Source organism: Bidens hawaiensis, unplaced genomic scaffold (assembly GCF_021521415.1).
Source record: "Bidens hawaiensis isolate Kalapana, Puna unplaced genomic scaffold, B.hawaiensis_p1.1 tig00017855_1, whole genome shotgun sequence".
Taxonomy (NCBI): domain Eukaryota; kingdom Viridiplantae; phylum Streptophyta; class Magnoliopsida; order Asterales; family Asteraceae; genus Bidens; species Bidens hawaiensis.
The window spans coordinates 97,125-125,045 of record NW_027492692.1 but is presented as its reverse complement, the minus strand read 5'-3'; the positions used below and the strand labels follow the sequence as shown (position 1 = coordinate 125,045).

At 38.4% G+C, this 27,921-nt stretch overlaps 1 protein-coding gene across 1 annotated transcript; it reads right to left on the bottom strand.

Moving 5' to 3' along the window:
• Positions 1 to 10,815: 10,815 nt before the first annotated feature.
• Positions 10,816 to 26,617, bottom strand: LOC143554821 (disease resistance protein Roq1-like). Its single transcript, XM_077044497.1, has 7 exons — positions 26,067 to 26,617; positions 24,897 to 25,974; positions 17,533 to 17,808; positions 17,116 to 17,451; positions 16,620 to 17,012; positions 16,052 to 16,521; positions 10,816 to 10,921 (listed from the first exon to the last, which is right to left on the bottom strand). Exons 1-7 carry the CDS (start codon positions 26,615 to 26,617, stop codon positions 10,816 to 10,818), a joined length of 3,210 nt encoding a protein of 1,069 aa, XP_076900612.1.
• Positions 26,618 to 27,921: the final 1,304 nt, after the last annotated feature.

Genomic DNA, 27,921 nt, shown 5'->3' with positions numbered 1-27,921 from the left:
TTACGTCTGTAAAGGATGTCATCGATGAGTTGATAATTCAATGCTTTACAGCGTAGTTTTCTTGCCTGTGTTTTTGACTCTGGTAGTGTACCTGCCGCGAGGTATTTTATTATTGGTGTCATCCACGTTTCTGTGCCGGTTTGGATGACACAAATTTCCTTGTGCGGGACCGAAGGTGCCTCGAGGAGTTCAATGCGGATGTCCTTTCCCAAGTGGGTGAAGGCTAATGATGCAAGCTTGCTTAACGCATCCGCAGATTTGTTTTCACTACGCTTGACGTGTATGACTTTGCAGTTGTTGAAATCGCGCATAAGGGTTTTTGCTTGTGCGAGGTACAGGGCCATTGTGTCGTTCACGGCCGTGTACGTCCCGTTGATTTGGTTGGCTACTAACATGGAATCCACGTGGGCTTCCAAGTGTTTCACTCCCATCTTACGCGCAATTCTCAGCCCAGCCAAGAATGCCTCATACTCGGCTTCGTTATTCGTACTTGGAAAATCCAGTCGAATAGCGTAAGTGTATTCTTGGCCTGCTGGGTTGGTTAGTTTCAGCCCTGCGCCTGAACCCTCGTTACTGGCTGCTCCATCAGTGTAGAGTCGCCAGACATCATTGATGTCTTGTGCTGGAGAGGGTTGAGCCTCTTCCTAGCATTCTTTTTCCCGCGATGCAGGCACTTCTGCAATAAAGTCGGCCAAAACCTGGCCTTTTATGGCTGGTCTTGGCTTATACTTTATCGCGTACTCCCCCAACTCAATTGCCCATTTGGCTAGGCGTCCCGATAACTCGGGTTTGCCTAGAACGTTTGCAAGTTTGAAGTTGGAGAGAATGGTGATTGGGTGACCCTGGAAATATCGTCTTAACCTGCGTGAAGCGTGTATAAGTGCTAAGACTAATTTTTCGAGGGTAGAGTACCGGGTTTCTACGTCTGTTAGGATACGACTGACATAATAGATTGGCATCTGGATGCCTTTTCGCTCTACAAGCAGGACTGCCCCGGTTGCTCTATCTGTTGCGGAAAGGTATAGGATTAACTCCTCTCCTGCTTTTGGTGCTGTGAGCGTTGGGAGTTCGATCAAGCGTGACCGAATCTCCTGAAAAGCTGCTTCCGCTTCTGGTGTCCAGCGGAAGTGCGTTTTCTTTAAACAGTTTCTCAACGTTGACACGAAAGGAAACGACTTATCCGCATGGTTTGCCAAAAAGCGATTAAGTGCGACTAGTCGTCCATTCAGTGTCTGAGCCTGTTTGATGGTAGTAGGTGATTCCATTTTGATAATGGCTTCGACCTTTTCAGGGTTCGCTCTGAAGCCATCTTTAGTGACGATGACCCCCCAGAACTTCCCTTCTTCCATTCCAAAGGCACACTTGCTCGGGTTGAGCTTCATGTTTATCTTCCTCAGCGTGTTGAAAGTTTCTTCGATGTCTTTCAACATCGCTTCTGCGTCAGGGCTTTTGATGACCAAGTCATCCATGTAGACTTCCAAGTTCCTCCCAATTTGGGTATGAAACTGGTTGTCCATCAGGCGTTGGTATGTGGACCCGGCATTCTTAAGTCCGAATGGCATCATTTGGTAACAAAATGTGCCATCGGGCGTCCGAAAAGCGGTTTTGTCCTGATCATCAACGGCCATGTGGATTTGATGGTACCCCTTATACGCGTCCAGGAAGCATTTAAGGCGAAACGGTGCTAACGAATCCACCTTAAGATCAATTTCGGGTAACGGATAACAATCTTTGGGGCATGCTTTGTTCAAGTCCTTGAAATCTATGCACATGCGCCATTGTTTGTTATTCTTCGGTACCATAACGGGGTTTGCAACCCATGTTTGATATCTACTAACGCGTACGATGCCTGCGTCAAGGAGTTCCTTGACTTGGGTTCTACACGCGTTAGTTTGTTCTGGCCCCATTACTCTGCGCTTTTGTACGATTGGCGTAACAGCCGGATCGCATTTGAGCTTATGCTCTGCCTTACTTCGGGGTACACCAGTCATGTCAGCTGGTGTCCACGCGAAGATGTCAGCGTTTTTCTGTAATAAGCGCTTGAGTAAGGTGCGTGTGGGATCAACAACTGTTGGGCCAATGGAAACGGCCTGGTCAGGGTATTTGCCGTTGAAGGCCCATCTTTCCGGTTCGGTGATGGTTGGTTTAGCCATCTTTGGTTTGGGTTTAGATGAGACAGATGTGATGCATACCTGGGGAATGCCGGTGATCATCGCTACACCCTCAGCTGTTGGCCATCCCATCATTCCGTGGACTGAAGATACCACGGCGTTGAATCTTGCCATCCCGTCTCTTCCGAAGAGAATGTCGTATGTGTGGTGTGGCTTCCTCATTACGACAAAATCCACGTCTTCTGTGCGTGAGTGATTTCCGTCCGTAAGAGTGACGGGGAAAGATAGGATACCCAGGGGGGTGTTTGTGCTGCCGTCGAACCCTTCCATCGAGGCGTAGATCGTTTCCAGGCGTTCCTTGTCTTCGTCATCTAGCTTGTCGAAGAACTGCCTGTACATCACCGTTGACGAGGCGCCGTTGTCAGCAAGAGTGCGGGAAGTGATGTAGTGCCCCAGCTGGCTTTTGATGACGATAGGGCCTTCTTTGCTGGGGCCTCCTGGAACTCGCGGGAAGCGCACCTCAGCTTCCTTCCACGCGCATGGTTCTGTCGCTCGCCTTTTTCTTCCTCTGATCTTACCATGAACCATGTTGATGCTGATGTCAACGGGCTTTCGTCCGTTGCCTCTGTACCGGTTATCATTCCTTCCTCCCTTCTTGATTGATGCCACAAGGTGTGCAAGTCTTCCATCCTTGACGAATGTTTCAACAATATCCTTCAAGGATGTACACTCCTCCGTACTATGACCTTTTGTCCCGTGGAAGTCACAGGATTTGCTTTGATCCGCATTGGGTCGCTGCCGGATCATTGGAGCTTTCGGCCATGGTAGTTTTTCGGTGGAAAATATCTCCGTGACGCTTTTGGTGAGTGGCGTCCAACGGTGTTTTCGGTTTGAAGGGTGTGTATTATCTCTTCCGCCAACAAGAGGGTGAGAGCTGGATGAGGTGTCAAAGTTTACCCTTGACTGCCAAATACCTAGCTTCCTCTTTTTGTTCTGCCGGGCGATCCGAACATTGTTTTCTCTAGTCCTTTGCTTGTAGAGGTGTGTACTCTGGGGAAGATCTCTTCCCAGTTGCTTCTCCGTCTCGGCAAAGCGCTTGGCCGCCGTCATGATGGCATCCCATGTGGATGGCATGCCGTCCTTACCCGTAAATGTGCGGATAAGCTCTGGGTATTCGGCGCCCTGGATGAAAGCGGCGCGAACAAGATCTTCACTTATGTTGCCCAGACTTAGCTTTTTGGAGTTGAAGCGAGTGATGAAGTCTAGCAAAGATTCATCCTCCTCTCTCACGCAGTTGAGGATCGTCCACTGTTCTTCAGTATATTTCCTTTGTTGGCTGAAGTGTTGGCTGAACTTGTTTTGAAAGTCCGCCCAATCATAGATGTGGTGGACCGGTAAACGATCGAACCATGCCCTGGCCGCTCCGACCAGAGTCATCTGGAACATATAACACCACGTGGGTTCCGTCCAGTTACTGACGGTTGCCCTCGCAATGAATCTGTTCAAGTGGTCGTCTGGGTCGGATAGACCATCATAAGTGCCGATGTTGGACATTTGCTTGGCACTTTTCGGGGCGATTGCTTCCGCAATGTCCCTTGCAAACTTTGACTTTCCTGCATTCGCAGCAGTTGGTCTAAAGGTTTTGGAGAAGTCACGCGGGTTTCTCTCCGCATTCGTTGGTTTAAAGGTTTCTCCAAAATTCCTTGTCGGTTGGAAGTCCGTTTCCTTACGCTTCCCTTTTGCCTTATGGCGAGGGTTTGCGTCGGTATCGGATTCTTCCCGCTCATCGTCTGAGTACTCGCACTCACTGTTCATATTGAGAAGTTGGCGAGTACTGCCGAATTCGTCAGCCTGTTGAACTGAACGCAAGCGTTCATCCAACTCAGCTTGGAACTCTTTCTGACGTGCTTCGGCCCACGCCTTAACTTGATCTAGTGTTTGGCGAGGGACCCTCGCTCGTTTCTCCAACTGGGCATCAGTGAACCCCAGTGGAATATTTACTGCACTTGCCCCGGCTTGGGTAACCGGGGTAGTGTTCGTAAGATTTCTATAACCGCCGGTGTTCCCCCCAGTTGCTGGGGTTGTGGTTACCGGGGTTTATTGGTCGCTTACTGGCCTTGGGACCGGAGTAACGTTAACCATTTCTTCAGAAATTTTGAAAAAACTAAGGATTAGTTCTAGCTTTTATGCACGGATGGCGCCAATGAAGAAACACTAAGTGACCCGGGGCAGATTATGGATAATCTGGGGGTTAAGTAATGTTTCCCACGAGGATGAGGTCCAGCAGAGAAGGTTGTTCTTCAGGGAACCTGCAAAACAGACACCGTAAGCTCGTCACTGAGAAGGGGGGGGGGGGTTCCTCCTTGTGACCACCCTCCGGCGTGAGAATCAGACTAGATTGCTCTGAATATAAGTGTATATTAAGAGATTGCTAGATAACGAGATATCAGATGATGTCCTTACCATTCCAAGATGTTGGAGTATTTATAGCCGAAGGTAGGTTTCCTAGAAGGTACAGCCGGCTGAATAGTATTCCTGTTCTACCAACAGTGGACTACGCACAGGCCATGCTGGTTGGTGGATAGACTACGGCCGACAGTAACAAGGTCGGCTGTATACTGTTCCTTTACTGCCGGCTATGCACTGTTCCACCAACTGTAGGCTGCGCATGTCCCATAGTTAGGGTTGGTGAGTAGGCAGCGGCTAATAGTGACAAACAGTACTAGAGGGTGCTCCTCCTTGTACCGTTGTCGGTGAGCTGTCACCCTGTGATTGGTTCATGGGCTGTTCTGGTCAGATCGTCTGTTCTGTCCATACCTTAGTAGGTATAGTACAAAAGATCTTCCAGAAGCATACGGACTGGCTCTAGGCGGGATTATTCCCGCCTTGCTCATTCCTTCATGTGACTACTGAAGTAGCTAGTGCCTTGTGCGTGTAGCCTTGCTGTCAGTGCGGGTAGCCTTCCCTGATGGCTTGTATCCGCAACTGCGGGAACAAGCGGGGTACTTCACCATTGGGAGGCTTTCCCTGCGGGTACAGTTGGCGTACTGCGCGTAAGGTTTTCTCTGAGCATGGTGGGTCCTGCGGGAGCAGTTGGTCGTTGCGCAGACGTCCCTGTTCAAGGTGAGTCTTGCGGGTCCAACTGGGCTCTGCTGGGACCTACCTCTTCAATATTCGTCCAGTAGTATCAATTATGAATTCATGTATCATGAGTCAAAAGGTAAATTGACGGTTTCACCATATATTTTTATAGAAGGATAACGTTTTCAACATACCATTTTTTAAATATTTGACGGTTTGTTTGATTAACGATGTTTGCACAAAAGAAGAAACAATATTCAATACCAGCTTTGTTCTACGTTAAGGGATTATATCATAAGAAAACTCATTTTTCGTTAGAGAATTAGAGAACTTCATAATTCATTCATGCAGTATATACATTTACTACACATATATACAGTGGCGCTCATATCATCTAGCTTGTGTTGACCGAGTCCCGAGCGCCACCTTCGAGTCATGTCTTCTTGTATCCTCCTTCGCTAGGTGAACCCGTCTTGATCACCCGAAAACATCTACACCTTTCTAGCTGCAAAACTGAACAAACTGTGGTTTCCGGTTGTGGCTGAGGATTTCTGTTAAACAGAGGTCCCTTATAACAGATTTCGGGCTACCTCCGCGAGCCCGATTGATTCCCAGGGTACAACAGCCGAAGTAGTATGTACTGCCGGAATTACCCTAGAACCCGAACTGTATTTGTAACGAGAGATTAGGATCGAGATCGAGAGAGAGTTGGAACTGAAAACACGTATCATCGGCAATGAGCTGTTTGGTTTCATGTGCATGGTAACAAGCTGGTTAGGATGTGTGTGAATAAGGGTCGTGAGTGATCTAGTGTTTCGGTGTGTCAAAACTGCTCACTTGATCGTTCTATATATAGAGGGTCAGGTGATGACTCACCATGAAACGTGTCAAAACAAGACACACACACATGTGACACATGTCACTGAGGTGTCACACATGCATCACACACTCACCTGGTGACGACATATGTCACTGAGGTGTCACACACTCACTACACAATCGACACATGTCACCTGGTTTAACCACCAAAAATACTAAGACGTCTCTCAAGCGTTCTACCAATGTGGGACAAACCCATTTCTCTTTTTACCAATGTTCAAGTTCTTGACTACACACTTTAGTGTATCAATATTGCATTATCTCTACTTTTTGGACACATTAAAAATTAATTACTAGTAACAAATACTAATATATATTATTGTCCAAAAAATTTCCAACAATTACATCGTAATGTAATTACACTATGTTGTATTTATAATTAAACTATTTGATTAACACAGTTAACACGTTAATTTAATTTGTATTTAATCTAAACCCGTCTTTTTTAAACCTTGATTTCTAAGTAAAATTTATGAAGAAAAGTTGGCTGAAGGAAACTAAGATGAAAACTTATCATAAACTAATTAGGGTTACCCAATGACAAAAGATAACTCTATACGCTTGCAATCGTTAACAATGTTGGATAATCTAAGCCCTTCATATTCTGTTTCAGGTAAAACCCTATGTCCGAAGACTCACTATTTGAGACTTAAAGTTTCCAGGCCAAAACTATTAAACAAGTGGAATGATTGCTAAGGTGGGGGTGTTTTGTAAAGTGTAAACACAATTAAACAACTAATGATTAGGGATTGACAAGGATTAACAAAGACCATACTTTAATTTCGATAAACAAACCAAAAAATCAATTACAATCCAAATTTAATATTAAAAAATTAAATAATAAAAAGAATATTGGTTGGGCCCGTGATCACTGATTCTGACAACGACGACGTCATCCCATCACGTATGATCGACATCACATTATACAAAGTCCATTTATTTTATTATATTATTAAATCATATAGTCATCAGTCTGTCCACACATAAGGCTGAGGGTGTGGGGGGCTTTAATGGGGGCTCCAACCAATAATATTATGACGTGTGGCAGAGAGAGAAACTGAATAAGGGGGGTGTTGGAGCCCTCGTTGGAGCCCCTGGCCCTGGTGTGGAGGGGCTCCAGCAGGGGCTCCAGCGAATTTTTTTTTTATTTTTTTATAAATATATTCAAACAACGTATTATTAAAAAAACTCATAAATTATTAAAAAAAACACACATTAATAAAAAAAACACATTAATATCTAAAAATAAAATAAAAATTAAAGTACTAAAAAAACATTCTTCTTATTCTTCGGCTTGGTCTTATTCGATCAACCTCTTTCGGATACGTTCCTTTTGCTTTTCCATTAGCATTTGATCGACCGGATTTAGGTTACTGAAGTCTCTAGGAGACGGTTGTGTGTTGGATGGTTGAAAGCCGGATGATTCTTGCGGCTCCGAATAAAACATCGGTTGGTGCGGTGACGACCATAAATCGTCGTCAAGATAATCTGAATCAAGGTTTGGGAACCAATTTCCAGCCATTTTTTTTAAAAAAAAGTTGAGAAGATGAATTGATTTTGGGTGAAGGTTTGAAGTTTTGGTATAAAAATGGGTGAAATGGAGTATAATTATATAGGAAAATATTTTTTTTTTAATATTTAAGAGCCCAACGGCTCTTTTCTAAACCCAATGCAAGATTCTCTCTCTCTTCAACCGCTAACCAGCTCACGCCTCTCTTTTTTTTCCGTTAGCGCACCCGTTAGCGCCCCGGTGGTGTGGTGTTAGCGCCTGGGGGCGCGAGCGGAGGGGCTCTAGCGCCCCGTTGAAGCCCCAGCGTAGCAGAACGGCGGACGGCGGCGGAGGTAGCGGCAGCGGCGGTGAACGGAAGAAGAGAGAGAGACAAAAGGTAAGGAGCCGGTGGTGGTGGTGCCGCCGCCGACGGAGGATGAGGTCGATGAGTTCTTTGCTATCTTACGCCGGATGCGAGAGGCGGTGAAGTACTTCGAGAAAAGTAAAGATCGGCCGGAGCCGTCGCGAGAAGCTGCCGACGGTAAGGTTTGTGAGAAGAGGACTGGCTGTCGTGCGCTGTGTTAGTTTCGTGCGATTTTGGATTTGAATACTGTTCCGGATGACGGAGAGTAGCGGCGGCGCGTGGGGTTTGTGGTGGTTGGTTGGGCGCGTACGGCGTATGTTAGTTTTGTAGAGTTGTTTGTTAGGCTTTTCAGTGGCTATCGTGCGCTGTGTAACTAATTACCTGGTGCGGGTCAAGTTATCCGGCTGGGATTTGAGTTTGACCCGAGATGTTAATGTCATGTTCATGTTCTCTTGTTCAAAGTTTGGTATTTTATTATTATTATTATTCTCTTTTTTTACTTTTCTGAACACTTTCTTTAATGAACGAATAAAAGTCTGGCTATAAAAGACGACTTCGTATGTCTATGATCGCAGTTGCGTTTGGATAGCCCAACCCATCATCTTCTTTTCCTGCTGCCCGAAAGCTTACTACGGTAAAACCCGGTTGTGTTAAATTTATTTCTTGAATGAAAAACGAATAAAGCCTATTTACAAAAGATGATCCCATATGTTGGCGATTGCAGACAGACAGCGTTGGATAGCTAAAGTCTACCATCTTCTGTTTTGGAGAAAACTCGTCTGAAAACCTAGTTGAGATCGAATTCGAACACAAGGCCTTTGATCCAAATCTTTCATTTTCCTACCGTACAAATCCAAACGAGGTTGGTATTTGTTTAAATTAATTATTAAAGAAATACATTGGCCTACTTAATTATTGCTATTAGGTGAGGATGATACGTCTTCCATGTGTTTAAAAAGTACGTTACTGTTAATTATTCTTTTCATTACGTATCTCCTCGTATGTGTTTGATAATATATAATCAATACGACATTACTTTAATTTAATTAATTTAGTTACATATTTTAATATTATTATTTTAAGTGTTTTATAGAAGCTATTAATAAATTACATAGATACTTTATAGCATAAAAAAATCAACTATTCTTTTACACTTTTACATACAACGTTTAATAATGTACAAAGTGTTGAGAGACCTTTCACGCAATAATTACACATTTGTAGAAATTTCATGTCCATGACTCCATCCATTAAAAAAGAGAACTGCGCACTAGGTATGTTGTCACGTGATTTGAAGATTGAACGGTCCACCATTGACTGACTTTGAAGGGTAGATACTTCGGTTTTTTAATGTTATTAATGTTATGGTTTCAAATACAAACATTAAATGATATTTATTGTATGACCTTGTAAGGTACTGTTTTGCTATCATGAATTAGGGTGTTCACGAGCTGAGCTGAGCTTGAACCAGAGCTGACTCGGGCTCGGCTTGAATTTTGATCCAGTTGGCTCGGCTCGAGCTCGAATTTGAAACCGAGTTGAAAACCTGAGCTCGAGTTCGGCTCGGTTTTAAAACGAGCCAGTTCGGCTCGATACGAATTGGCTTGAAATACAAAAAAAAATAATGCAAATTTTAAACTTAATAGCTTAACTTAACAAATAATATTTAATTTAATAAACCATATGCAAAAAAAGTTCAGCCAAATAGATAGATGTTCAAATCAAGTCCATATATAAGAGATAAATATATAATAATTAATATATACATATATATACATTATTATATATATATATAACCACCGAGCCAACTAGCCGAGCCAACCATGGCTCGGGCTCGGCTCATTTCAAAGCAGAGCCGAGTCAAGCCGAGCCGTTTTTGTTCGAGCTTTTTTCAAGCGAACCACGTGCCACGAGCTTTTTGAACAGCTCTACCTCATCATGAGTGAGTGTTTTTGAAATAGTATTTAATTATTTATACCGATTTTGTTGCTCTAAGTCTGACTCAATTAAGAAAATCATCAATAAGGAAAACCCTTTGAGTCAGTTTTGAATTTGAAATCATATGATAAAACGCCTTAACATCACCCGATGTTATTGTACCAGGGTGCCAACTGTGACATAGTAAGGTATTGATAAAGGAGTTGAATTACTGATTTGCAATGTAATATTGTAACATTAGCATGAAGTGATGAAATAAAAAAAGGAAATTTGGTTTTAAATAATCTCAACTATGCCCTATTTGCAAATAACAGTCTCAACTTAACACTTGGCTGGTGAGGGTCCAAACTAATGGTGTATTTGTTTTCAACGGTCCACAACTAACGAAATGTTAACTCCGTTAGTTTGACGCTTAAGTGGCAACATATGTGTCAAATTTGTGGGCCACCTCTTTCCTAATTAATACTTTGGCCATAAACTATTGATAAATCAGATCAGATGGGACTATCTTGTTCCGACCATGTTTGCCTCATCTTCGTCGTTGTTTCACTTCTCTGACGGTATTACGGCGAACAATGGCGGTGGTTTCTTCATCTCCAAGGTAGAATAATGGTGGAGACGGTTACGACCGGAGAGTATATGTGTCAAATTTGTGGGCCACCTCTTTCCTAATTAATACTTTGGCCATAAACTATTGATAAATCATATCAGATGGGACTATCTTGTTCCGACCATGTTTGCCTCATCTTCGTCGTTGTTTCACTTCTTCGACGGTATTACAGCGAACAATGGCGGTGGTTTCTTCATCTCCAAGGTAGATGAATGGTGGAGACGGTTGCGACCGGAGAGTAGGGGATTTCTATGGTTGTGGAGGAGGCAACCAGAAGGGAAAAGATGACCTGCAACTCCCATTATTCCTGCGTAGTCGTCTTCTTCGGCGATCTTCAATTCCATTATTCAGGTGATACAGATCTCTCACTATCCGCACCACCATTAATCGCCTGTGTCGCCGTCGGCCCAGATCTTGTCTCCCAACTCCAATCAAATATGAATTTATCTCTGAAAATCCATTAGTATTAGCAATCATGATTTCCATTCTGATTCCAGCAACAATGGTCGGGGGTGGTGTGTTTGGGCATATTGGACGGCGATGGTGGGTGATGTTTCTTCGATCGGAGAGGAAGACAAATGGAGAAGACGATGGTGAGAGAGGAAGGGTCCTAACAATATTGGTCATCAATATTTGAGTTTGAGAAGGCGGTGGTTACTCGCTGGAGATGGTGGTGGTGGCTCGCTAGACTGCTGAAGATGAAGTGGTGACTGTAGAAGGGGGAGGGGGTGGGTTGTGACAATGGGTTAAATATTTTTTAATATGTTATATATAATATATTTATAAATAATTTAAAAAGACACATGCCATGTAAGCTGCCATAAGAAAATTTTGACACCTATGCTGCCACGTAAGCACCAAACTAACGGAGTTAACATTCCGTTAGTTGTGGACCGTTGAAAACAAATACATCTTTAGCTCGGACCGTCACCAGCTAAGTGTTAAGTTGAGACTGTTATTTGCCAATAGAACATAGTTAGGATTATTTAAAACCAATTTTCCAATAAAAAAAACTATTATATATCAATAGTTGAACCAAAACTAGCAATGTTATCTTTGTCTAAGTGATTATTATTTTCGTTTTAAAATCCTATTTCTCATTAGTTTTGTGGACTCTTCAAAATTTTTAACCACAATGGTTGGATGTACTTAACACATAACTTATTTCATTTACTTATATACTAGATCAAAGACTATGCTTATCCAAACTTTTAAGCAAACATTTGCAAGCTCTAGAGTAGATTTCCAGCATCTTTAATCGCTTAAATAATATCAAGAATGTCGTTGCAAGTGCAGGAAAAAAAAGTAGAGCAAGAACACACGAATTTTAATTAATGGTTCGAATATGGCGAGTAAGCAACGTCCACGGGTTATAACCAAGGTTTGTTATTGGTAGTACTTTCTGTCTCTCACTCTCGCGAGGGATTACAAGTACAAGAAAGAAAAAATATATGGATATAGAATACGGTTTCTGACTTTGTACAATATAACTAAACGGACTCAAGTAAAATAGAATAAGAGCCGGTTAACAAGCCTCCCTTGTCTTCGATCTTCATTAAGCCAATAACCGGAGAACAGACCTCCCAAAACCCAACAAAGCTTTCGCAATAGTTTTTGGTTACAAATAGTGTTTTAAGTTAGCAACAAACCAAGTCAAGAACAAAATACAACATCCCTTTCAACACTTATTTCAATGAATCTACATTTGTCAAACCAATTGAGTTTAAACTTAGAATTAAAAGGGTCTTCCTAACTACACCCACACCGCCTTATATGCCAGGGTTAATGCTAGTCACGGCGTTTAAGGGTACTTTTCTAAAAAGACGTTTTTTGTCTTTTTGTGTTAATTTTATATTACTTTTAGTTATTGTTTTTTTTATTTTGTTGTTTTAATAAAAATAGATTTTTTTTTTATTTTCTTTATCAACAATTATAAAATTATAACGAATCCTCGCTGTCGTGCCGTTTGACGGGCTTGAGGTCGAGTTTTATCCGGTGAATCCCTCAACAGGTGGACCGCTAGGGGCTCCGTCCGTCTGGACTAGTGGCCAGCTCGGGCTACCTTTAGCCAATGGGGCCGCGTACGGAGTACCCGGCGTTACTTAGTTGGCCGTTCAAAAAAAGCAATGTTATTATTTGTACAAACTCGTTGTAATGGTGGTGGTTTTTGCGTTTTTTATTGTACAACGTCTTCGTTGTCCTCGCGACCAAGCCTAATGCTCGATGTGCTCGCTTCATGGTCAGAACGTGGTGGTGGTTTTGTGTTTTCATCGTCATATAATCCTACGATTTAAGCATCGCCCGTTACCACGCTAGTGACGCTGCCATTTAGATAGATTTCTACGTTTTGTTATTATTTGTACAAATTTATTGTAATAGTTGTGTGTGTATATATATATATCATTTATTTACGTTGCTTCGTTATAATTGTTGTATTTTTAATAAGACAATAAAATAAAAAACAATAATCAAAATAAATAAAATTAAATTAAAACTAAAATATACATTAAACATAAAAAGACAAAAAAACACGTTTTTTAAAAAACACCTATATGCCATGGTTAGAGCTATACGCGGCGGTTAGACAAAAGACAAAAAAACACGTCTTTTTAAAAAAACATCTATATACGACGGTTTGAGCTATACGCGACGGTTTGTGCGGTTTTCTAACCACACCGGAGGTGTGGTTAGAAAAGCCCAATTAGAATCCACACATTTCACTTCCAAAGTTGTTATGTGAAAAGTAACAAGTGGAAGGTCAGAAAGCACTATTTGCATACATTTGCTATCATAATCGCTAAGATAATAGTCAAGGTATTTATTATCATTTCATGTGGAAGTTTTTGACATCAAATTGGCCTAATTTCTTCCATAGAAGGCAATTTGGTAATGCGAAAGAATCATCATGATTCATGAGTCTTTTTTAGCACCATTATGTACATTCATCATTAAGATTTAAGAGTATAGGATTCAAAAAATAGAAAAATACTAAACTAAAAATTGTACTGCTTGATAGAAGGTTGAATCGATTCAACATCATATATTTTATTTTTTTATTGTTTACTTCAAGTTAACGCTTTCGGAATATAAGCCCAACTTGAAAATTTTGAAATATGACCTGATTCGAAATTTTTGAACAAGTTACTTCCACTTAGGTCAAAGCCGTCCCAAATCCGCAAATTGATTTTTGAATTGACTTTTGATTTGTTGTTTATTTTCAAACCTATTAAGCTTCAAAACCGGTGGTAAGATCGACCATGTGTTGTGGTTGTCCAAGGGGGCGCCACCCATGACCATGTCATCATCTTCCACGGCGCCAAAAAATGTTAAGCACTGGCACGTGGGGCGCCAAGGGCGGAGGCGCAAGAAGATTGGCGGCGTTAACGAGGAAGAGAGATGTTGGCCAATGGCTAATCAATGATGTCATTGGTCATGGGTGATGCCTTCTTAGGCAACCACCACATATAGTCTAAGTAGCATTACTCATGCCTTAACCAAAAAGGCGAGGGTTCGATCTCAGAGCAACAGTTAAAAAAATTTGATTTATAATAAATATATTACAAAATACCCTTTTAGGCTTTGAAGAATATATATAGATTTATTTATTTGGCTAGAAACTTGAATTTTAAACATTATTTTATTTGACTACAAACTTGAATTTTGAACATTAATTTATATTTTGAGCTAGCCCCAAAGAATCTTTGGCCTAGCTATATCAATGTGTTGTATATATAAGGCTTTATAATGCGTTGCCAAATGAGCATTTAAAGTGGAGCTGGACGTGGCTTTGAGGAACACGTTACAATTCTTGTAACAAGCCATTTTAGTGTTGTTCGACATTAGACATAAATCAAGTTTCACAAAAATTTCGGGTTTTCTCTTTGTTTCTGGTATCAACACCACGTTTGCTTCATTTGCCATTTGAGAATTGAGAGTTTTTGACCGGTCGAAACTTTTAGAGGTTTCAAGAGGTATAGAAGTTGCGTAATCAAAACCAATACGTTCAATACCTATTTATACTAATAGTCTAACACGTGAATGCAAATGGGCCTAATGGCGGCTATTTAGCTGCTTGGAAACGGGAAAAAAACATTGCCAACGGCAATAGTCGGTTAGCCAATTATTAATCTATTAAAAATACCCGGTTCTGGTTCCAGTTTCTAAAATTTTGTTCCAAGCCCAACCCATTTTTGAGATATTGAATCTTAAGACAAAAGTATACGTCAACTAAAATATGCAAATGTTAAGACTTAAAGGATAGTTGTTTATAGCCTCAAGTAAAAATGATAAAATACTTATACTTGGCATATAAAAATTATATAAAATTTGCCACCTATTTATGTTAGCTAGAGTTGCAGCTGAATGGTTCAGTTGAAGTCACGAAAATAATCAAGAAACTGAAGTAGACAACAATGATCTAGTTAAATAAGTTTCCGAATGTGAAAAAGCACAAGTGACTAAAGGTGCAATCAAAAGTTCAAGCTTGGCCCGTTTCGAGCTCCATGTCTAAAGTTTGATCTTGACTCGTTAATAGTTTTCAAGCTCGGGTTTGGCTTTGACTCATCTGAGATGAAGAAGATTTCATCATGAAACTAGCAACGCGGCTTTGAGATGGTAGTGCGCTTATTCTGTCACGCCCATCAAGGCTGGACCTGACAAAAATTATGTACGGGTCAAATCGGACATGGCAAAAGTTGGTTCAGGTCAGAGCTTATATTGACAAAAATAGGTACGGGTCAAAATGAGTTGTTTGAAAAGATCACTGAAGAATCCACAGTTTTTATAAAAAGATGTTTAATTAACATCCGACACATCAAAAACACTCCAACAACAACATTCGGACAATCAGCTTCAAAACAGCCTACATGAAAAATCAAACAACATTGAAGATAAAAATAGCATCATAAAAAATCAAACAACATTGAAAATATATAAAAACAGCATCATCAAACATCAAAATGAACAACAATATAAGTATGTGCATCATAGACCAGCAATTAAAATCAAGAATTTAGTACAAGTCAGTGTGTCGTAAGTGCATATTGTTATTTTCAACACAGGATGGATCATGAACAAGTGTCAGTAATTTAAGTTATTGTCAATTATTAGGACAATTTTTGTTACGAAAAAGTAGGTATAACAAAAAGATCCGTGTAGACATATGAGAATCCAGTATACCAGGAACTGAATTAAACTGACAAAAAGAATGCCCCAATGAATGAATGAATTGATGATCATATATATTGAAAGTGCATCAAACAAATAACACTATATATTAAGATTTGAAGGCTGTGAATCACTGATCATTGGAAGACAAGCAACGTTAGTCGACAAAAAAAATTGACGATAGTGATAGTTCAATAGCTTACCTAGATGAAATTCTCGTGTATATATTTCGATAGTTCAATGCATTGTTAAGAAGGCAAAAATGATCACATTAACATATTGATTCAAGAATCTTGACTACTTGAGAAGTTGAGATTATACAATCACATATTAACTAAAACTGAATTATGGTTACCGGTATTCCCAAGATCGAAGGAAAAAGTAGGTGATGACCGTCTTCCATGCTTCAATACCTCACTAGTTGCAACGGAATGGTCATCCTACCTAGTGTATCAAAATCTGGGATCCATGATCCTGTTCCTGCCATTGGTTTGATATCATCTTTGAAAATGACACAGACCCCACATTCCACAATATTATAACCTTCAAAACTTATGATAAGATTTTCAGATTCAAGAACATGACATAGATTCCCAAGGATATCAACCGACAAGAATCCAACCCACACACCATCTACGCTTTTGGTAGGATGTGCTGGACTACCGATCAAATTTCTCTCACCTAGCGGTTTGAACAAGATCGCGATAGAAAATATATCTGTTGATGGTAGACGACAACACATGGCCAACCCTATTATTTTGGAGATCTGATTGTGAGGTAAATACAGTTCAGTCTTGTTACCTAACCGTTGGTTGCTGAACCAGTTGGGAATTTTGCTTCCAGGAACCTTGATACTTAATCGATGATTCACAGCAGCACATTTCTGTATTCATAAACATGATTATTTACTTTTAACTATACTAAACAGTAATTAATGTTCTATAGATATCAGTATTGATTATTCAACTAAGATGAAGATACCTGGACCAAAGACTTCAACATATTATCAATGTTGCTTTGACTCTCTCTGTCCTTTAGGAGTTTGGGGCTGCCAATGACACTGATTTTAAACAGCCACTTGCATGTATTTGATAAATCTTTAATCTTTTCCAAAGATGTGCAACCATGTGCCTTCAGAACTTGAATACGTGATGGAAGCTCAGGCAATTCTTTGAGGCGGTAACAGTACCTAAGTGAGAGATATTTGAGATGAGAAAGCTGAGAGATGGTTGCAGGTAGCTGGGTGCACATGTTCTCATATAGCTCAAGCTCTTCTAAGGAGGGCCATGCAGTATGCAGATTAATGGGGAACCTGTCATCTAGAAAAGTATCACTAAGATCCAGTACTCTCAAAGAACTTAAATTCAAGGAACCCTGAATAAGCAGATTTGGTAATAATCTTATCTGTTTCGCTAAAACATCCTCCCATAAGCAAAGTGGTAAGGCCCGTCAAAAGTCTGATTGACGTTGGCATCACACTTATGCTTTTACAACTATAAACATTTAAGAATGACAACCTCTTCATATCTGTGGAGAATTCTGGGAATCTTTCGAGACGGCAGCAGCCAGCAAGAAGTAGAGTCTGTAGAGATTTCATCTTGATTAAGGATGGAATAATCTTAAGTCTCACACAATAACTCAAATTCAAGTAAATAATCTTTCCATGATGAAAAACAGACTCGTGAACCTCCACCAACTGAGCACATGATGACAAATTTAGCCACTCAAGGTTTGGCACCCCTAAAACACTCGGAAACATTGTTATTGAGTCTGAATATTCTAAATTAATGAACTTGAGGTTGGGGAGGACGACCTAGCAGAAAAAATGAAGTTTGCTACATTACGGTTAAAGTAAGACTAACACATCAAAGAATTGGATTGACAAGAATGTTACCTTTTTTCCTAGTTGTAGTTGGCTTACTGAACCTTGTGTCACATTGAGGCCAGCAAGCTCGATCATATCTATTCTCAAAGAATCAAATGGGTAGTGTAACCAACTAAGCCATCTTAACTGTTCGGGAAAATATGTAGGTTCACTGGGAGTGAATTCCTCTTTAACTTGAAGCAGCCTTAGTTTTTTCATGCTCTTCAAAAGTTCTACACTAGAACAAGCGACGGGCCTGTGATCAGGGTCCTCAGACTCCACTATCGCTTCAACTGTTTCTAATATCTGCAAATAACAATGAATTACATGTATATTTGGGATTTGGGAATACAAGATACATTTGGGTGAACAGATAAATGTTGTTTCTTAAAACCATTCTTCTCTCTCTTAATTTTATCAAAAAACAACACAAAGTAAACATGATATATATATATATATATGCAGAATAAATTTCTTGAACAACTTGGCTCTATAGATAACTTTACTCGTTTGGCACTTTGGCAGCATCGATGATATATTTTAATAATATTTATTTGCATCTTTTTTATTTATTTTTCGTTGCATAAAGATATAATTACGCTCGATTATATTTAATCGACATGATCAAGTTAAACAAAACAACCAAATATAGGGTGAATAAATCAATGATTCTTTGGATGCACCAACCGGTTATGAAATGACATAGATAACCTCTACTCATGTCCTCGCTCATCGCAGTCCTTTAGCTTTTCACAAAGCACTTCCGCTACTTCAAGAGTTTGCTGAGTTTCTTGTGGATCATTCTCACTACTTTTCTCCGCATTATTTACTATTTTAATTTTCCCTGCAACATTTACTAAAATAGTGATTTTATTATTACCTATTCTAGCAAAACCACCCATCAGAGACATCGTTAGCAGTTTACAGGTAATCGTCATGTCGTATAACACATTTTTTCAAAATACCTATGTCTACTGTTGCGGCGATAGGAGCGTGCTTTTGTGATACCCCAAGTTGTCTACTATAAACAGATACAATGATTCTTTCAATTCTGAATCCCAAACTATTCGATTAGGTCAATACACAAAGATTTAAGGTCATCTCCTCAAATTGCTCTCGATTTCTAAGTTCATAGCCTTCGTCGTAGCTTCATCAATGTTACATCCAAATTAAAACGCCTGTTCGGGAAGACCATCTAATTCTTCGAAAAGGATTAGCTAAAAGCCTCTAATTGTTTCCGCTACACTAAATCATTTTCCCCGAGAATCCGCAAATACCTCTACTACAAAAAAAGGTTGTGATAAGAAACACTCAATATTTCACACTCTTGCTATGGTTAAACGATCTTCTTCAGAAACTTCATCTAATCCAAGAATATCTAGTATCTTAAAGTTCTTAGTAACGTTGTAAAGTTTGCTTAACATGTTGTGCAGTTTCATAACGTTCTTTACCAATGTTCTTGGGGTTGTAGTATAGTTGGTGTTGAATCTAAAGGATATATTGCTAGATGGATACCTCTGGCGGCTAGCGGTAGTGGCATAAAAATGATTAAATGTCATTGCATGATGAGGGTTAGTTAAATCATCTGCTGGTACATAAACAATTCTAAATAGAAGTTATGGACCCTTCTATGGTAGAAGTAATTATTTCTTGTTAAAAACCCATTTCGGTACTTAAGATGGGTTGAAATCTGATGTAACACAAAGAATACATCTTTTAGCATTGAATTATCCTCGTTTTACTTAAAACTCCGTGCAAATTCATTATTTGGTACTTATTTGAGTTATTTGTGAAGTTGTAAGTCCGGGTGATCGCTCGATCAAGAAACGATGAAAATATGGCGCTTTTAAGACAAATATCATGAATCTGCCGGATGGTGCATGACCATGCTGAGCCAAGATGACCCTACACTAGTAGTGCCAAGCCAAAATAACCCAACACGACCATGCACTTTATGTGCATGACCATGCACTTCCGAGAAGATGAGCCAGTGCACAGCTGGTGCCGAGATTTGACCTGGCACGACATGATGTCGGGCACGATAGTGCATGTTCCTGAAGACTAATATTGTGACATTCGTCAATTTCGGGTCACTTTTGTTATGTAAACCCGACCCGTTTGTAACCCGAACATTTCAAATATATAAAATATTGGATCTTGTCATTTAAAATATATAAAATATTGTTTTTTTTTATATTATGCATTGTTTGATCATTTAAACATACCCATTTTTATGCAAACCATAAAAGAATCTTTATACCCAACCCTTCACTCCTTCCCTATATATACACACCCATCTTCTTTATTTTACTCTTGCTACATCTCCAAAAAACACTGTCAAACTCTATAGATTCAAGGTTGTTATTTCTTATGTATTTTTGAAGTTTTGACTTCTCAAGTCAAACTAACTATAGTCTTTCATTCTAATTTGTTCATCTAACATTACTAACTCTTGAATATGGTGGTACAACATATATATAATACACACCCCTTGTTTCCTTTATTTGTTACTTCACCGACTTTGGTTGGTTAAGTTTCGAATGTCATAAGGCAAGGCTTCATGGAGGACTTCGTGTTCTTGATATATATTTACACACACATAACTTATTATACATATCACTTATGACTAACTTCTAACCCTTTAGTTTGTTCATCTTATTTACAAGTTCCATGGTGTGGGTTTGTATAAGACTAACCTCGGTTTAACCGAAACTAGTCCAAACCGGAAACCGAACTTTTGTTTACTAGTTTTGTTAAAATAGTTGTTTAAACATGTTTATTGCTAGAATTGAGTTTCAAAAATCATTTTTACAAGTTCTTTGATATTAAGCATATGGAATCCATCTATGAACTCGTTGGGAGATGGAAACCGAACTAAACCGAAACTTTTGCTTAAAAGACTTGTAGTTAATTTTTTTTGTTGTAAAATTTAAGTTTTCTTCATTTATAAACCAATATACAAGTTCTATGATATTTGGGCATGTAGAAACCATCTATGAACTATTTGTGAGATGGAGACCGAACTATACCGACTTTTACTCGCTTAAGACACACAAGTGTGTTTTTAGTTATCAAGACTTGTATATTTCTTTAAAAAATAGTTTACAAACTGATTTTAATTATTTTTCTTAAGTACTTGGAATAGTTGGATCCAACTTGATCTCATAACATAGTTTGGACCGACAAAACCGAACACTCGCCTAACGTGCGTTGTTAGTTCTAAACAATAGATCTACGTACTTGGTTAAGTGTTAGTATGTTTTAATGAGTTATCTCATAACAATTAATATTTTGGAAAGTTGACTTTGGGTTCGACCATTTGTCAAGACCCGAACCGACAACCCGAACACTCGTTAAAAACCCGTTTTAGTATCTTTAGCCTAATGGAACTTGCATTTTAGCATTTTCCCCACTTTATTACTTAACATTGGTTAAGTAAATATTAAGGTTAGATACTTTAACCCGGTTTTGAGCAAACTTACATTTTTTAAAAGGGTTATTATTATAAATTCTTAAATAGTTACATTTTAAACCTTGAACTTTAATTGATTAGTTTTTGCAACAATTATTTTATTTAAAGATCTTCAAGACAACCTTTCTAAATCCAAGACTTTCTTTTATTTAGGCTTCATACGTTAAACTCGTCGTTCCGGCAAATCTCCAAATAATCAATCTTTCAAGTTTATTACTTGAACGTGAGTAACTTCATACCCCGTTTTCTATCTTTTATTTTGGAGGTGACATTTCAACTTATCTAAACTAAATGTTTTATACTTGGGTCTTAAACCACAAACGTTGTTGTATACCTTACTTGAATAATTGCTCGATTTGGTGTTCTATGCTTATTTGACTATGTGTTTATCGCTTTTGGATGGTGGAACTATAAATCCTAGACCATTTGGCAACCCCTCACGGCAAGGTGTCGTTAACGTAATGCAATTAACGATAACTATAAAATCCTAAACTATTTGGCAACCCCTTATAGTTGGGTGTCGCTAACTTGTTAGCGATAACTATTTATCCAAGTTTATAGCTATTATTTATGGTTTTGTATACTAGTTTTGTGGCTTTTCATACTATATATCTATTATTCAAACTTATGAATTGCTCACCAACCTTTGTGTTGATAAACTTTATTTTATGAAATGTTACAGGTTTGCATCTAGGTTGATTATGGAGTTCGGTGAAGAAAACATCACAAATACTGTTAGGATATTAGCAAAAATGAACAATATTTGATTTGCTATATTTTGTTATATTTTGTTGTATTTGAGTTATGAATATTTGGTTATGTGACATTTTCGATGTTGTGAAATGAAATGAGTTTGTTAAATATTGTCGCTTTAAATAGTGTCATGCGCTTATGAACAATCGTTGCACCCCGGCATGTTCCGCCGCCTTTGGTCGGGGTGTGACAAATATATCAAGCATAATAGTGCAACCGATAGTGCCAGTCATGTACGACCGTGCATTTTAGTTGCATGATCGTGTCAAACATTCAGAGCAACTGCAATTTTGGTTTGGCGAAAGTGAAGCACTGACTTACTACGACCATGCACCTTTTGTGGATGATCGCGCACTTTATCCCGAAAACTTATAAATAGTCAACTCCTCTTCATTTGTGGGCGTGGAGCCTTGGTGATTCTCTCTCAACTCTTGAAAAATATTTAGTGTGTTTCTTTGAGAGTTTTAAGGCTTCCACCATTATCAAGATTCTTCAGTTCATTCCAATCTTCAATCCTTCTTTTTGTTTGCATTTCTTTGTTTTTGAACATGTTTTTTTTGCTATTATCAATGCATATTTTGGTAAATTGGTTTTCTTTCAAGAATATGGTTGAAATTATGAGTTGATATTGGTGGTTTTCATGCTTGTTAGAGTTGCATAACCTTGTTAGTTTTACAAATGTTTAGGCATTCATGTTGGAAAACTATGTTCTAGATGTTTGTTTGTAAACTTTGAATGTTCATGTTTTCTTTGTTTACATTATTAAGTTAGGAATGACTAGTAAAGATTAACTTGGTTGTAATATATTGATGAGCATGGAACCTAACACTTGATATTGGAAAATTGATGAGTGTTGTTTTGATTCTTGACTTGATGATAACTTGCTAGTTAAAGTTTTATAAGTTGATATTGATTTCATGAGTTTGGCTACTTTAGTGTAATTTTTAGGTGTTTAGAATGTTTTTCATGCTAGCTTTCCTTTGATTATGAGACTTTGTAGTTTTGACAAACAAGTTAGTCTAGATTTATCTCTTGATTGAAAACTCATCATGATGATTATTTGCTAGTATTAGGTTGCTTGATTGTAATATAGTATTTACGTTTAGATTGTTGATGTTTTATCATATCATTGCTATTTTATCATATTACTAGAGTGGATGAGTCTAGATAGTTTGTTGGATTGATTGTTTGCTTGTGTTTTTACTTGTTTATTTTCATTGTATGCTAGTTTAGTTAATATAAAATTCAATTTGAGATTTACTTGTTCGGTTGGTCATTTACAAAGATTTAGTAATGGAAAGTTGCAGTGTCCATGGATTGATACTCGGTTCTTGCCGACACATTATTACAAACAATAGGTACACTTTCCTTTTGTGTGTGGCTTAGTTGTAGGGAAAACCTATTTTAAAACCCGATTTGTGTGGAACTTTTATTAACACACACACACACACACACACACACATATATATATATCCACTCACGTCAATAACCCACAGAGAAGGCATTCTACCCAATAAGGCGGATACTTCATTCATTTGACATCAAACTAGAGCTACTTTTGATTATGAATATTTTTCATTTCCATGTAAAGATCATTTAATCATGGTCCATTCACCAACTCCGCAGAATATAGATACACCTCTGTGAGCTTTGGTAATATTGTTAATTAATTCCATAATGAGTACTCTTTCATCCATGCCAGCTCCTCCAAATAGTTAAATAGTCTGATCTTTCCTTCATGACGTTAGAGTCTAAAGATATACAGTTTTATCTCTAACTGTATATGACAGACATAGATCTATGAATAGGAATTTTGTGCAATATCTACACAAAATAAATTACAAATAGGCTCCCCAAGCATGTTGGAAATTTGTTTGAGAGTCACTCCACTGACTAGAACACTTAAGCCGTATCAATTATGTCCATTCCTATCGTTATACTGTTACGCTCATTGCCGTGACTCTAGCACAAATGTTTCCTATTAATTGTTGTCGTACCTCACAAGTCACATTAATTAGTTGTCTAACATACCTACCTTAACCACCAAAGTGTTACAAATATTAGGCATTTTGTTTGGTGGAAAATTTGTATATAGCCTAGACCAATTATTTCCTAGATTGCGTGGCAACCCCGAAATTAGAACCAGAATGATTTTTCTCATAATAAATTAAGAAAGTAAAAATATCTATTTTTTTAGATAAATCTTGCATTCAAAATATATATATGATAACAAGTTAATTGGTTAATTAATAACAAAAGGGAGTTATCTGAATCCGAATCCATATCCAAAAAATCCGAAAATCCGAATATGAATTATCCGAAAATTCCGATATCTGAATCTCGAATATCCGAATTTTCGGATTCGAACAGTGATTTCGAAAATTTTCGGATATTTCAAAGATCCGAAATATCCGAAAACTTAATTTTAGTTTTTAAAATTCTTTTATTTTTATAATAAACATACATCCCTAATAGATTACATCTTTTCAAAATTCAAAACACATGCCGCTATCAACCCTCATACCAGAATCCATTCTTTAGATTAGTTTTCTATCTCACCGGTGGAGGTTGAATTATGGTGCCTACTTCAGAACATGATAATGCCACATCTCGCGGTGGTGGACTAATGGTCGGATTTCGGCTGCTATCAAACCTCAGGCCCACCATTCTTTGAAAAATACCAGCTTCAGATTCATTAATAAACCTCACATCTACCATGTTGTGAGTTGTTGGACTGGAACGACGGTGGTGGTGTGTTTTGTTTGTTATCAAAATTCAAACATCATATCCTTTATCAAGCAGTGCATTATTTGGGTTCTTCTTGTTTTTCTTTTTTAATAACGTAACTGGAAATATGAATTGTTGGATTACTTTTGATTTTTTTTTCTTTCTAAATTTTCGGATATCCGTTTCGCCTTCCGAACGGATATCCGAAATTTCGGTTATCCGAAGTTCAGATATCCAAAATTTCAGATACGGATTCAGATAGTGAAATCCACTATCCAAAATGTTCGGATATCCGAAACTCCAGATATCCGGTTTTGAACACCCCTCCATACCATCATTTCAGAAACAAGAGTTCATAAAGGCCCAATGCATACCAACTTAAATGATATTAAGAGAATTTTTTTTTTTGAAAGGGTGTGGGGGGGGGGGGGGGGATGCTTACATTGATTGTCGTCATTACTTCTTTGATTTCTTTGGGATCCCATACCATGGTGTTTGGATAGCATTCACGGGCAATACATTGACCCATCTCTTGAATAAGATCATGCATTTGAAGATATCCATATGAAATGCTCAAAAGAGATTTTTCAATAAGCACAGTTATTCCACTGACAGCTTCAAAACCTAAGGCATCAAGAATTCTCGTGACATGGTGTTTTTCGTTGCCTTTGAAGAAACATGCAATGTGTAGAAATATTTTCTTTTCAAGGATATTTAATCCATCATAACTTAATTTTAGAACCCCATTTATCTCATTATGTGGTATTTTGGCCAAAGCTTTTAATGCACTTTGCCAAAAATCCAAATTTCTCCTACAGAAATGAGAGCCTAAAACTTTGAGGGCTAAAGTGAGGGCTAAAGGAAGGTGACCAGTATGACTTACAACAACACCTGATAGCTCCTTAAACTCTTTTGGAGGGGTGTTTTCCATAAATGCATATCTACTAAAAAGCTTCATAGCTTCTATTTCTTCTAACAATTCTACTGCATATTTCTCTTGTGCATAACATAATAAATGCTCGTCTCTTGTTGTTATCATAATTCTACTACCAGGACCAAACCAGTCACGAGTACCAGCTAAGAACAGGAGTTGTTTAATATTATCAACATCATCAAGAACAACAAGAACCTTTTTACGGTTCAGCCTTCTCCGAATCTGATACATTCCATCATCACAATCCTTTACTTTAAATTGTTCTTGCATTAGGACTTCAGATAGAAGCTTCTCTTGTAAGGATTTTAGACCTCTCTTATCAGAACCATTTTCTCTAACATCTTCAAGAAAGCTAATACCCTCAAATGCATACGAGATTTGACGATACACAGCTCTAGCAATTGTTGTCTTTCCAATCCCACCCATTCCCCAAATTCCAATAAAGGAAACACCATCATCCCCTCTACGTAGCAATGCCTTCACATGACGTATCCGTGATTCTATTCCAATCATATTTTCATCTGAAAGAGATCCGGTATAGCTCAAGATAGTTCTTACAATTTGCTTAATGCATTCAGCTTCACGCCTGCATTTGATTAGCAAAAGAGCAATTAAATACAAAGAATGTGACCTCATGGTAATCAGTTTAGGAGGGTAAACCGTTTACAATCTTAAATAATTAAACGATAGAGCAAGAGAACTAACCCACTTGCAATTCTGGATACATCCCATCCTGATAAATTGGCAGCGCTTCTTAAAACCTCCCTCCACCTCTTAACTTTCTCAAAATCATCTACTAATCTCACTTCATGTTGTTGAAATGCTGTCAGAAAACTTCTTTTCTGTCCACGGACATCAGACGGGTCCACATCATAGAACACTGGTAACACTCTCTGTCCCATACTATTGGAACATTCCATGATCTTCACAAGTTCTTCCAAACACCAGGAAGAGTTTGCATAGTTTTTGGAGAAGACAACCACCGAAACCATTGACTCTTCAATTGCCTTCTTGAGTTCAGGGGAGATGGATTTCCCTCTTTGTAGCTTCTCATCATCCTTGAACGTGTATATTCCTGCCTGATCAAGAGCTGCATAAAGATGATCCACAAAGTTGTTTCGAGTGTCTTCCCCTCGGAAACTTAAAAACACGTCATATGTCCATCTTCCTGTAGTTGGAGCAATAGACAATGAGGATGAAGATGAAGATGCAACAAGAGCCCTATCCATGGCCGTGGGAGCAAGAGTCTAGATTTAAATTTTAAGCAAAGAAAGTAAAGTTAGAGATAGGTTCACTTAACTCAAAAACATATTTTGAAAGTGAAATCAAATAATCAAGGTAATTTATGTTAGAAGGGAATTGCAATATTGGAATGATACAAGTCAACTGATTGATAGAAATATTTCCAAATATTGACTCACAACAATTAAGAACTATTTCCAAAGATTGAATACAGAGAAAAATCAAAGATATTTCATTCATACTCAAAGCTAAAAAGAGTATTAGCCATATATATCTCTCTAACTGTACCTTAATTAACAACTTCTAATTAAAGACTTGTAATTACAGAAAACAGAATCTTACATAGTGATGTACAGTGAGCTGACATCAAGAATCGAAAGAAAAAAACAACTAAATACTCACCTTTGCAGGTCTTAAGAAAAGTCTTTTGTAAACATAACAGGATTAACCACTCGACTTGAGGGGGGTTTATGGAGCGACCAAACCTATTTCAAGACTCGAATAAACTTTAATTTGGTGCCTTATTTCTATATAAAAATATAAAAGGTTATAACAACCATCCCCTTTGTTTATGTTATCATCTCGTATTAGTGAATAATAAAAAAAAAAGATACATAAACTTTAAAAAGGTAGCTGGAGCCCTCTGAGTTTTCTAAATTTAAAGTTATGGGAGGCGAGGGGATCAATGATATAAAACTATTATTTTTTACATCTTTATTAAGTGGTTTCTTGACAATACCGTAACCACTAAATTATATTATAAAAATAAAGATTCCTCGTCTATATTTTCTTCCTACTTGTAAACTTTATAGCAATATCATATAAAACCATAAAGATCACAAGAGCATACAAAATACAGTATTTACTAGAATGATGAACCAACCAACAAAAACTCTTAACACATGCATCAAGAACACTGCCAAATGTCAATAGATCAAGAAGAATACTAGAATCTCACAACAATAGAAAGCCCAGATCAATTCATCAAACAAACTTCTAGTACATGACAAACCAACGAGAGAACAACTGAAACCCGAAACTTCGAGTGGAGAGATTAGATTGCAGCGATAATAATATGTCTTATATCTATCATGAAAAGGAATACTCTGACCAATTATGAAATGATTTTGTTCACAGTTGGATTTAAATAGATTACTTGGAGGAGCATTATCAATGTCGCTCCATCCAGGGCCGTCTCCGAGAATTTATATGTCTCGGAGAATAAAAAGGCCCGTAAACTCTAACGGGTGATGAAACGATATAAGCAAAAAAAATAATAAATTAGGCATTA

What these genes read in the sequence shown, in the direction of transcription:
- LOC143554821 (XM_077044497.1), bottom strand. Translation starts at nt 26,617, where the DNA reads ATGGATAGGGCTCTTGTTGCATCTTCATCTTCATCCTCATTGTCTATT. An exon ending in AACTACAACTAGGAAAAAAG is followed by an intron (nt 17,452 to 17,532) that starts GTAACATTCTTG and finishes TTTTTCTGCTAG; the next exon opens with GTCGTCCTCCCCAACCTCAA. An exon ending in ATAGTTGTAAAAGCATAAGT is followed by an intron (nt 17,013 to 17,115) that starts GTGATGCCAACG and finishes CTGCTTATTCAG; the next exon opens with GGTTCCTTGAATTTAAGTTC.